Below are 13087 nucleotides of genomic sequence, written 5' to 3'. Positions count from 1 at the left end.
ACAATTAAGTAACCGCTCCCAGCACTGTGGGAGGACAGTTACCACTAAAAGCCAATAGACAAAAATAATAAATACTTTAATGATCATCAAAATCGACGCAATGACGCATACTCAAAACTACCATAAAAACAATTAAAACATATAAGGGGTGACATAAGGTTCAAGGATGTTTAAGGATAAATCCAAAATAACTCAATATACATCCCCTAACCAAATATTCCGATCGTGGTTGGTGAGACAAAATAGGTGAATAGAGGTGAATTTACAGATAATAATTATCCCTCTTGTCTCAGGGGTTACTGTCATTACACAAGCTGAGTTTGATTTTTTGTTTACTGCTTCTCCCAAAATCCCTATTTTTTTATCATTTGCCCAAAGTTCATAAGTCCATCTCTAACCCACCTGGCCGTCCCATAATTTCGTGAATTGATTCCCCTACTGCGAACCTTTCGCAGTATGTGGACTTCTTTTTACAAGTTTACGTAAGTCTTTTGCCATCGTATCTAAAAGATACATCCTCTGTCCTAAACACCTTTCAGGATTTTGAGTGGAAGAGTACACCTACAAATGGATCACGTGTGATGTGCAGGCGCTCTACACTCACATCCCACATGACAAGGGACTCCAGGCAGTTAAATTTTTCCTGGAGGCAGATACGACATTATATCACCTCAACATCGAATTCATTTTGAAATCCATTGATTTCATACTCACTCATAATTATTTCATGTTTCTTGCAGAGTTCTTTATACAGGTTTGCGGAACTGCAATGGGCACGTGATTCGCTCCCAGTTTCGCAAACCTGTATATGGGTCAGTGGGAGTTACAGAGCATTTGGGACAACAACCCCTTCAGACACCATATCATCATTTGGCGTTGATACATCGATGATATCCTCTGTGTCTGGGAGGGGAATGATTCGTCCATTTGCTCTTTCCTCACCTACTTGAATGCAAATGATAAAAACTTGGTTTTCACACATGTCTCTAACCCCATTAGAATTACTTTTTTGGAATTGCAATTGACAGCACTGGACAATGGGAATGTATCTACTAAAGTTTTCTTTAAAGAAATCGATGCCAACAACTTGCTATTGGCAAGTAGTAACCACAAAAAACCGTGGGTTACTAATATTCCCAGAGGTCAATTCATTAGAATTAAACGAAATTGTAGCGGGGAACATGATTTTGAGGAGCAGTCTAAATTGTTGTTTGACAAATTCCTTGAAAGAGGATATTCGAGTGCCAGCTTGTCTAAAGATCTTGATATAGTACGTTGTATGGATAGACAAACAATGTTAGTCCCTAAAATTAAGGAACAGACAAGTAAGCAGAGTAGTAGGTTAGAGGTACCTTTTATTACAACTTTTAACTCAGTTAATAAGAAAATCGAAAAAATCATTCAGAAACATTGGGCAATTCTATGTAATGACCCAGTTTTAGGTGATCGTCTTTCGGATGTCCCCAAATTTATATATAGGAGGGCAAAAAATTTGAAAAATTCATTGGCCCCTAGTGATGTGGGTAATGTTTGTGGTAAATCTGCCCCAATCACTTGGATTGGTGACAGACCAATTGGTAACTTTCAGTGTGGGATGTGTTCAATAAAGAGGAAAACCTTCAAATCATTCGCTACTGGTGAAAGCTTCGCCGTTGATTCCTTTATTAATTGCAATTCAACTCATGTGGTTTATTTGGTTAACTGTGAGTGCGGCCTTTAATATATAGGCCGCACAAAAAGATGCTTAAAGATTTGAATACAGGAACATATCAGGAACATCAAAATTGGCTATGAAAAACACAGCCTCTCCCGCCACTATGCATAATATCATAAGAAAGACCCCTCCAAACTAATGTTTAAGGGCATTAAGTGGTTCCTAAAGAAAGGAGGGGAGGCGATAGAATCAAAAGCCTTTCCTATGAAGAAACCTTTTGGATTTATCAAATGAGTTCGTTGACCCCTAAAGGGTTAAACGAAGATATAGATATTTGGTCCCTGTATTAGTCTTTAAGCAACCATTTACATATATGTCTGTCTTTATTCCACACCTGTATGGCTCTAATCATGGCTTATCTCTTTCAGAATTCTGACGCCCTCATATTATATATTTGTATTGTTTTTATTGTATTTTGTATTCAGCATACTGTATGTTCTGTTACTTTTAATTAACACTGTATTTGCAGAACCTTAATGAGCTATTAGGTGCACCTCCACGGATTGGTGCAGCTATATGACACCTTATTTTGGATTGGGGGTTGTTTGGTATATAAGTATGTACACTCCCCCAACTGCTTGTAGTCCCTGAAGTAACTGTGTTCCGAAACGCGTTGGAATGTGTTATTGCTCATTTTTAATACCCATTTGTGGCCAAGATCATTCTTGGTTTACTTCCCCCTGTCCCCTGTGTCATCCTTTCCCGTTGTATACGCTCCGTGCCGCCCCGTGTGCTGTGTGCTACAGTGGACGCTTCCTTGTGTACTGCAGTAGAGGAGAAGTCCGTGACGTCATCGGCAGGCGCCCCACGAGGTGAAGCGGCGTGCTGTCGGCGTCTGGTAGTAGTGGCACTGACGGAGGCTGCTGTACTCTGCTACGGGACTGTTGTGCGGGACTATACACTGTGGACTTACCTCCTTACTATCCTGAGACGGAGTGAGTGTAATCTACAAACCCAGAGGACCCCCCTGCTTGGATAGATGATCGCTGGTCCCCTGCTTCCTCCTCTACATCGGGTGAAGGGTGACATTTCCAGCTGTCCCTTTGTGTGGTAACCCCACTGATCCATTGCTTGATTGTTTTTACTTTGATGTACGCAGAACTTATTATCCTTTAGTAAAATTCACTTTTTTAATTGTGCTTCACTATGTGCGTTGTGCGCCTTGTTTTCTTGTTTTTCCTCCAGTTCTAGGGGTGTCGAGCCACCCCCCAAGAAAGGCTGCAGACGCAATATTAGTGTATCTACACCTATAAGGTCTACAATATTGTTTATTTCACATTGTAATCACTGTGTGTGTCTCACTTTGTATTAGCTGCGCACTTTCACTTTTTTGTATTTTACAAGAGGAGCGTGTGCGCGCGCCCTCTGCAAGGTTAGGATGCGCACGCACAGGCTGTGTCAAGAGGCGCGCGGAGCGCCGTGCCGTGGGGGCACCCGCCGAGGGCGGAGGGAGGAGGTAAGGGGACCGGAGCGGGGTCAGAGGGAGGCCGCAAGCAGGGAGTACTGCGGAGGGACTCGGGAGTTTGAGAAGACGCGCGCGCCCTGCAGGGAACGCGCGCAGACGCTGGGAGAGCGTCAGGGGCTGCCGCAGAGGGACGGATGCGGGAGGAAGAAGGGAGAACAGAACGGGGAGGCAAGGAAGGGAAATCAGAGGCAGGGGGATGCGCCGTGCCAGGGACACATGGAGGGGAAGGAATCCCCTGAACCATCACACTCTGCATTTTTTTCCCTTTACCCTTAAATTCCTTTACCCCTTTTCTGTCTCTTCCACTGAAAACGTCAGATAATTTTTTTATTAAAGTACGCAAAAAGTGTAAATTATTTATGGCATTTATTTTTCCGAAACCTAAGCAGCTTTTTCTGAGAATATTGAATAGCGCCCAATGTTATGTAAAGACACTTTGTTTTACTTACTCTGCAATGAATTACAACCACATGCAATGGGTCACTATTCAACCAAGACTCCATAGCCTTACAGATGGTGCACATCTTATCTAGTGGTGGAGAATGAAGGTCAGGCCAACCCATATCCATGATCTAAAACCAAAAAAACACATGTAATTCACTGAAAATTATCATTGTGAATTTAGATCACCATCCACTCAATATTTAACAGAATAAAACTCAACATACATGCTGTCTTCTCTCCTTTGTGAAATTTTTCTGCTGTTTAGATAAAGTAATAAAACAAAGACAAATACTGTGTTGCACTGTGTAATGATCAATACATTTTATTTATGGGTCTTGGTATTTAAAATATATATATATTTTTTTTACAAACTTAATATAACTGCAGTTCTTCTGTATTTCTTATTTTATTGAATAATTGCCCCACATATATTAGTCAAAATGTCCCAAAGATATATATTATTTCATATTAAAACCGCATTTAAAACTTTTTCCCTGGTATATACTGTATGTAATGCATAAATATCTAAAATAAATACCTTTGTGGTAAGCTTGGTAAGATCATATCTCTTTTCTGATAGATTCAGTACCTATTATAAAGGATAATCAAAATAAGCGGTTTAAAATATTTGTTACTTAAATAATAATCTTCGGAAAAAATTAAAAACAAAAACAAAAAAAGTTTTGTTATGATATAGAAACACACTAAAAAGGCCATTCCACATCAACTGAGGTATACCTAGTTATAATAACAGAGGAGTACATTGAAATATTTGCATAAATACCACAAATGACGAATTATGTGAATAATGAGAAACTTTGCATTCATTAGAGCAGAGGTGCACAAACTGGGGGGCACACAATTTTCTGGGGAGCTTAAAGAGGCCGCATGCTCTTCCCCACAACATTACAATAAAATGCCAGGGGAGTACGTGAGGCCTCTGTATGTCTCTTACCTGCTTTCCGTCAAATGGCAACGTGATGTCACATGACGTTGAGACGTCAAATGATGCCACCAATGCTGGAGAAAAGGTAAGGGGGTAGGAGGGCGCGAGCTGGAGGGGAGAGCAGACAGTGGGGTGCAAATAAAAAAAACTTTGAGCACACCTGCACTAGAGCCTTGTGATTTAAATAGAACATAAATGTTCCCAGCACACCAAGAAAAAAGAACTAATAAAGGATCAGCCAAAAAGTCAAATTTAATTAAACATTAACGATGCATATAACATCAAACAGCAACAGAGGGACAACGTATATATACGGGAAAGGGACAAAGACAGGGATGGGGAAGGAAAGAGAGGAAAGGAGAGGAAGAAAAAAACACAGGAAATAAAAAGTTTCGTAACGTTTTGGGGTACAGACCCCTTCTTCTGGCCCGTTCCCAGGTAGACCGAAGTCACCTGGTACTTCCCTTACCCTGTGACTAGATCCCTGAAATACACAGTGACACACTGACACTAAATTACAAAGGTAAATGAAACAATGGAATAACAAAGATATATAAAGAGCTAGTTCTCCAAGACAGTGACACACTGACACTAAATTACAGAGTGCTGGGTTTTTTTTTGCACACTGAGGAGTTTACTGTTCCAGCTGAATTTACCTTTGGACTGTTCCTGTGTATGCTGGCCACAAGTCTACTACAGTGGGTCATTAGCCTTGTAGCACCATACTTTGCCAGTTATACTCCTTATCTGTCACTGTGTTTTCAGGCACTCCTATATGAGATTTGTGCTTCCCAGTTTACCTGTATTTTACCAGCAGTAGCTCTTTATATATCCTTGTTATTTCATTGTTGAAGTGAAACTTCTTTCGTGGCACCTAGTCCTGATAGAGCAAAACTGGATAGATGGGGGCGAAATGTGAAACGGAAGTGACGTCACCTAATGGACGCCGCTCCGCTCACAAGTCCCCTGTCCCCTGTCCCCTGTCACATGCGGCGGCGGCGATCGCCGCCGGCGCCGCTCCTAATCGCCACCACACCCCCGCACACCCCCCGCCCCACACACCCGGCTGCTGACATATGCGGCGCGCCGCCGCTCCTAACTGCCCAACTGTTCCACGACCACTGCCATGCCGCGCATGCGCAGTTGTGATGGCGCCGTTGACGGATGCCACACATGCGCAGAAGCGGCTGGCAGCGGCATCGTCCCACTCACACGCTCCTCACGCCCATTGGCAGCGGCGCCATTCAGCCTTCCACTGCCGTGGGCGTTCGCGGGCCCCTTGCGCCCGCAGGAAGCGGTGGCACACGGCGCAAACCCGGGCGCAACCCGCGCGGCACAGGGCCTCGGTCACTCATGCCCGTGCCGGGCGCATGTACCCGCGCGGGAAGTGTGTGTGCGCAGATTGCGTGCGGGGTGAGTGTGTGCAGATTGCGTGCGGGGTGTGTGTGTGTGTGTCTCTCTGTGTCTGTGTGTGTGTCTGTGTGTCTGTGTGTGTGTCTGTGTGTGTGTGTGTGCGCGAGCGCTCAGAATTTGCATAAGGGGGGGGGGGGGGGAAAGAGGTGGTGCGCAATGTTACACCCCGCCCCTGGCTGCAGCTGGACACATACACACTGACTGACCCACCCACACACTGACTGACCCACCCACACACTGACTGACCCCTCCACACACTGACTGACCCACCCACCCACACCCCCCACACACTGACTGTCCCACTCACACCCCCCCGCACACTGACTGACCCACCCCCACACACACTGACTGACCCACTCACACGCACACTGACTGACCCACCCCCCCCCCGCACACTGACTGACCCACCCACATCCCCCCACACACTGACTGACCCACCCACATCCCCCCACACACTGACTGACCCACCCACACACACACTGACTGACCCACCCACACACTGACTGACCCACCCACACCCCCCACACACACACACACTGACTCACATACACACACACTGACCCACCCTGACTGACACACACACACACACACACACGCACTGACTGACACACATACACACACTGACTGACACACATACACCCACACTGACTGACACACATACATACACACACACACACACTGACTGACACACATACATACACACACACACTGACTGACACACATACACACACACACACTGACTGACACACATACACACACTGACACACACACACACACACACACACACACACACACACACACACACACACACACACACTGACTGACACACACACTGACAGACACAGATACACACACACACTGACAGACACAGATACACATACACACTGACTGACACACACTGACACACACACACACACACACACACACACACTGACTGACACACACACACACACACACACTGACTGACACACATACACACACACTGACTGACTGACTGACATACACACACACTGACACACATACACACAAGGAATTCACACTTAGTGCAAATAGCTAATACAGGGGATGTGTGCCGAGCACGCGCATTATAAGTCAAATTTATTTGCGTTTTGTCACTGAAATTGTATTTTGATTTTTAATTAAAACATCACGAATACAAATACAATTTCTGTGACAAAAGTCAAAGAAGTTTCACTTACTATGCGCGTGCACAGCACACACAGCTTTTTTTTCATTTACCTCTGTAATTTAGTGTCAGTGTGTCACTGTGTATTTCAGGGACCTAGTCACAGGGTAAGGGAAGTACCAGGTGACTTCGGTTTACCTGGGAACGGGCCAGAAGAAGGGGTCTGTACACCGAAACGTTACGTTGCCCCCCTTACCCTGCACTTTTTATTTCTTGTGTTTTTTTCTTCCTCTCCTTTCCTCTCTTTCCTTCCCCATCCCTGTCTTTGTCCCTGTTCCCGTATATATACGTTGTCCCTCTGTTGCTGTTTGACATTATATGCATCGTTAATGTTTAATTAAATTTGACTTTTTGGCTGATCCTTTATTAGTTCTTTTTTCTTGGTGTGCTGGGAACATTTATGTTCTATTTGATTATTTGAGAGGAACGAAGGTCCTCTCTGTTCCCGTCTGCACCCGTTATTGCTACACAGACTTTCTTAGTGTGTGCTGTCTGTACTTACCTTGTGATTTAAATGTTTCACCGTACATTTAAGGTATTGAGATTTTCCTAAATATGAAACTTTTTTAAAGCATAATCCTATGGAGTTGGTTCAATTCACTTATTCGTATTACATTTAATACAGCAGCAATACAGTCGATATTGTTTTCTGTTTAGCACATATTGGATTTGACAGTTTTTTTGGCCTTAACCAAATACTTGTGAAAAATAAAGTTTTCTTCCAGCGCGTGGTCTTATTGCTCTTTTCCTTCCGTATATGTAAAACAAACAACACACCACAAACAAGTGGTATAATAGGCGTCGACAAGTTTGAATTACCTCCTGGGACACCAGCTGCGGGACTCAAAGTAATTATTGCATTTGTCAAATAGGATTGGCGCCACTCCATTATCCTTTATTGTTAACCAAATACTTGTTTAGTTGTAGATCATACTATTTTAAAATATCATAGTAATCTAAACTGCATGCTATTTACCAAATAATTGTCTCCATGTTTTGATTTCAGCATGCATGTCACATTCTGCAGGTTGTGATGGTACGTTTCTTCTGAGCAACTGCTTGGGAATGAGACCGCAATTATACGCTCTGTGATGTAGGTGAGGTCAAGCTCATAGCCTTCCTCCATGATGCGGTCAAAGTTCACGTTCCTGTAGCCAAAACAAACAACATGCTTGTTTTATTCAATTTTTCACACCTTTGTCATGCATTAGTCCAGTGTTGGTGTACAAGATGACTCAAGGCTGTGGTTTTTATTCCTTGAACTGCGAAAGTGCCAATCAGATCACTATTGCACCGAGCTACCATCGACATCAGTGGGAGTTTCTGTGTCCATGTTCCCCGATTGGCACCTTAGCAGTTCAATAAATAACCCTTGTGGAAGATTCAAAAACCTATTTATAGAAGGACTTAGAAGTAAAAATTTAAAATATATATCAATAAATTCTCCCTCTATATTCAGCCAACAAACACAAAAGAAACGGTTTAAACACCCAAACTAGGGTGGGAAAGTCTGAGAATATAAACTTGGAAACACTTTTACAATACGAACAGGATAATTATTAAAATACAGAAAGCATGATAAAGGTAGCATATGTAGAAAAATTGCAAAACATGTAACTACATACAGTAAAAACAATGTAAATATAAGAGAATATAATAAACCTTTGTGTCGGTTTGTGTAGCAGAGTTTGTTACAAAGCTGATACAAACAGGAATATATAAAAATATGAGCATGGATGTTAGGGACAAAGTAAACAAGGAAAACAGGCAAAAAAAAATTATACACGTTTAAAAAAAAAAAAATGTCCGTAATGTAGAGAGAAACTGGTAACATCAAAAAAATACTTACTGGGACAGTTTGTCACAACAGGAAGACGAACTTTTCAAAAACTGTTTGATTCCTGCAAAATAAAACCAGAGACTGAAAATTCTTTTAAAGGTTCATCCCCATGAGAATGCTGTTTATGTATATTTTAGCAGAAGCATCATCCACCTGTATGAAAATGCTTAACTTTTTGCAATTGGCATTTCCTCAGGACAAATACCGGCAATGGGGCTTATTCTGTATCTGCCAAAGAGGCCGACCATTGATTTGAATTTCAGACAAAAACAGTCCAATAGCCTGCTGTGGCAGTTATAGAAGTCGTCCCTAATTACACAATGTTATTTCCAGACCTCAACTCTATTCATAATGATCTGTAGGTGTTCTAAAACTACGTGATGGAGAATCCCCCTACACTGACTTCCTTTGTTACCACAAGTCTGGATTTTATTGCAATCACTTTACAACAACTATTCAAAGTCACCAATGATCTTCTACTAATATACTCAGTCTGCTGCTTCAATACAGCTAATTACTCCATGGCAGTATCCACTTCCAGCATACATGACATTGACTTTTTCCATGGTTCTCCAATTTGGCTGATCTCTCCTTAGTATCATTTTATAATATCTCTATCTACATGAATCAGTGCCTTTTATTACCTCCCATACATGTATAATAATATTTTACTCTTGCGTATATTCCCACGCCCCCTTTCTTTTCTGTTATGGGTCTAGTTCTTCCTATTCATTGCCTTTTCACCTTCTCCCATCAATGTTCTTTATTTTATAGAAGCATGTTGACCCTTTCCATCTAGGAATCCTTAGCAAAATGCAATGAGCAAGATGTGTCCTTGCTCTACATTCAAAGACCAGGTGTCTTATACATTAACAGCAATATCATATTAATTTAGCTAAACAAATTTTTTTTAAAGTACTGCTAGAAGGACTTGGTAACAAAATCTCAGTGCAGGCTTCAACAAATATAGAAATCCAGGTGTTTTGGGGAGCGCAGATATATAAAAAAAGACAAAACCACACAAAATATAGTGCAATATGTCTGTGCTTTCAATTAAAGTGATTCTTTTCTTCAGAATCTGGTGAAATGTGTACTCACAAATCTCTCTCTTGTGTAGTGTATATAAGGTATCTTTATGGCGTCGTGCCAGGCTTCTCCATATAGATAATCTCCTTACTGATGGTGTCCAGTTGGTATAAAAGCAATTTGATCATAAAAAGATCCACGTCGGCAAACAGGTGGTTGGAGCAGTATACTCCGTCCGCGCTCTCAGCTGGGCCCGCTTCCCGTCTACTTCCGTTTCAGCGGAATCCCCGGATGACGTCAGACAACGGGTGCCGCAATTGGTCAAAAAACAGGTCGCGCTGCAATCAGCCTTCCTCTTGGTACAAGATACACTCAACGCGTTTCTCCTCTGCTGAAACCTCATTTAGTACTGCTGAAATCTCAGCAGAGGAGAAGCGCGTTGAGTGAATCTTGTACCAAGAGGAAGGCTCCAAATCCCCAAAACACCTGGATTTCTACAACTTTCACTTGGATTGCGAGGACAATCTAACATTAGGGTTTGAGCTGCATACTTTATTTGGGTGTATTTATCACTTTATATAATTATATTTAATTGCACTATTTTGTATATTTTTATTTTAAAATATCACTGATTATAATTAAGCACCACATAGATAACTATTTTTTTCAACAAATATATGATGACATTATTTTTGCTATGTAAAATTAAATGTAATGGTGCTTGAGGCAATTAAAGCAACAAAACGTGAAATCTTGTATGGCTTTTTTAAATTAATCAGTTATGTAATATTAGATAATACTCACTGCATTTTCTTTTTTTATTATTATTATTATTTTTATTAGTCAACTCTTATTGCCATTTCTGAATGAGTTTTAAAGTATCCTTTGATTTCTATAGCAGGTTTAGCCCACCACCCAAGCAGCACAAGATCTTTGCAACACTTTCCTGTTAATGGTGTTAATTCGTTGCCAATATTCTCAGCAGGTTTTACTGTAAACTGGAATAATAGATGTTACCTTAGAAATATATGGATACATTGTAGCTATTGTGTTACACTGACTAAAGGAGCCATTATATTAATCATACAATCAGTATTTTGACAGCTTAAGAACAGGAGCACCAAATGATTGCCATTTTAGGTATGAATGTAAAATTATACAGTGCCACATGCTGTACATGTACAAATAAGATAAAAAGAAAAAATATGAGGAGGGGGGTGGCGAATGTAGTATTGCCGCTTTAAGATAAAGCATTTGCAGTTCACGATCAGGTTTACAATTGAACTCCGCCCTTACAAGATAAACACAAAGAACTACATGAGGTTTGCGAACTTTTTAAATATCTTTGACTTCTGCAATGCACCATACACATATACTGTACCTGTGGCAACATGTCTTAGCAACTGATCCTATCTCAAGAAAATTAATGCTGCATTTTCTTTATCTGATTAAAAGCATTCCAGCACTCATATCTACAAGTCAATTGAATGAAGTCAAGGAGCAGCATGTTCTAAAATGACAGTATATCACCGCAGAAGTCAGTATGCTCTTATGGAGATAAATAACACTGCCATTTAATAAGACAATAAACATTTTTCTCCAAATAACTTTAATAGCTGATATTGTTTGGCTTTTCTACATGTTACATTTTTGTAAATTTAATTACGCAAGATATGTTCTTTATTTTTAAAGAACTTAAGTGTTTTAATTGTGAAAAGCTTTTTTTTAATCAATAAATAATAACTTTCTTGTAATAATTTTATTTCATATAGCACTTTTCTCCCAACAAACTGTTTAACATCAAAATCCCTTGAATTCAACTTTAAGATATGGAATACAAATTGGTATTTTTTAGTTCCTTATCGGTGTGAGGATTCGGGGGTCACGGCAGTCGCAGCGTGACCCCCCTTACCTCCTAGGGCCCCCGCGGCCGTGGGACGTCCTCGTCGCCGGTTCCACCCGGTCTCTGTGGTTCTGGGGCTTCCCGTCCTCCCTGATGCGCCACCGCTGCCCCGGAGCCAGCCCACACTCAGGCGGATGCCATTTGTCCTGGGAGCGCGCTCTCCGACATTACAGAGCGCGCGCCAGGCGAAGTTAATTTATTCACTGCTTTGGCAGTGAGACCACGCTCCCAACACACGCGCAGGCTACTACTCAGTGCCAAAGCTGCTTACCTGTGTGCCTATCATAGGAACCAATCCAGGACAGCTCCTCGTGCTCCTCCATTCCTGCCTCCGCTCCCTATTAGTCAGCCGCACTATATAGTACTTGTCTTACCACTTTCACATTGCTCGACATAGTCTCCACTTGTGGATGTCTACTCTGGTTTCCTTTTCTCTTTGCTACTCAGGTTACGAGTTACGGTTCTTTCCTCTTCAGATTATCAGGAAGAGGCATTGAGGATACTAGGTGATACTGACTCATATAGGAAATTGACTCAAGACCCTACGTCAGAGTATTTAATCCTTTTGAAAGAGTTGCTAGACGTGGGTAAAATCTTATTTGTTTTAAATTCTAAAGAGTATGAGCTTCTCTATAATGCCTCACCCATTGTGACCATCTTCCACCATCTCCCAAAGATCCATAAGTCACTGGTCCGCCCCCTGGGTCGGCCCATTGTGGCTAGTATTGGATCTTTGGGAGATGGGTTGTCACGCTATATCGATGGCTTTTTACAGCCTTTAGTTAAGAGTTTGCCCTCTTTTCTGAGAGATTCTATGGATTTTTTATCTGCTATTAAAAATATTCGCTGGCAAAGGAATTTTAGATGGGTCACGATGGACGTGATGTCGCTCTACTCTATCATTAATCATGACCAAGGTTTACAAGCAGTACAATTTTTTCTTGAGGCTTCCACATTATCTATTTCACTGTGTGCGTTTCTTTTAGATTCTATCACGTTTCTTCTCACTCACAACTATTTTTCTTTTGATGCACAGTTTTACTTACAAACATGGGGGACAGCTATGGGGACGTCTTTTGCCCCCTCTTATGCTAATTTGTTTATGGGTCTTTGGAAATCCACTCACATTTTCGGGGATAATAATTATTTT

At 41.6% G+C, this 13087-nt stretch overlaps 1 protein-coding gene across 1 annotated transcript in view; it reads right to left on the bottom strand.

Moving 5' to 3' along the window:
• The window catches only part of TNS3 (tensin 3), a 458389-nt gene that overhangs the window by 254257 nt on the left and 191045 nt on the right, over positions 1-13087 (bottom strand). Inside the window, exons 12-15 of the mRNA XM_075588602.1 lie at positions 9018-9069; positions 8145-8316; positions 4162-4212; positions 3629-3751 (exon numbers count right to left, since the gene is read on the bottom strand). Of these exons, the coding sequence (XP_075444717.1) occupies positions 3629-3751; positions 4162-4212; positions 8145-8316; positions 9018-9069 (398 nt within the window). The remainder of the gene's footprint in view (positions 1-3628; positions 3752-4161; positions 4213-8144; positions 8317-9017; positions 9070-13087) is intronic.

Source organism: Ascaphus truei, chromosome 2, assembly GCF_040206685.1.
Source record: "Ascaphus truei isolate aAscTru1 chromosome 2, aAscTru1.hap1, whole genome shotgun sequence".
NCBI lineage: Eukaryota > Metazoa > Chordata > Amphibia > Anura > Ascaphidae > Ascaphus > Ascaphus truei.
The sequence above is the reverse complement of the archived record's forward strand: the minus strand, read 5'-3'. Positions and strand labels throughout refer to the sequence as shown.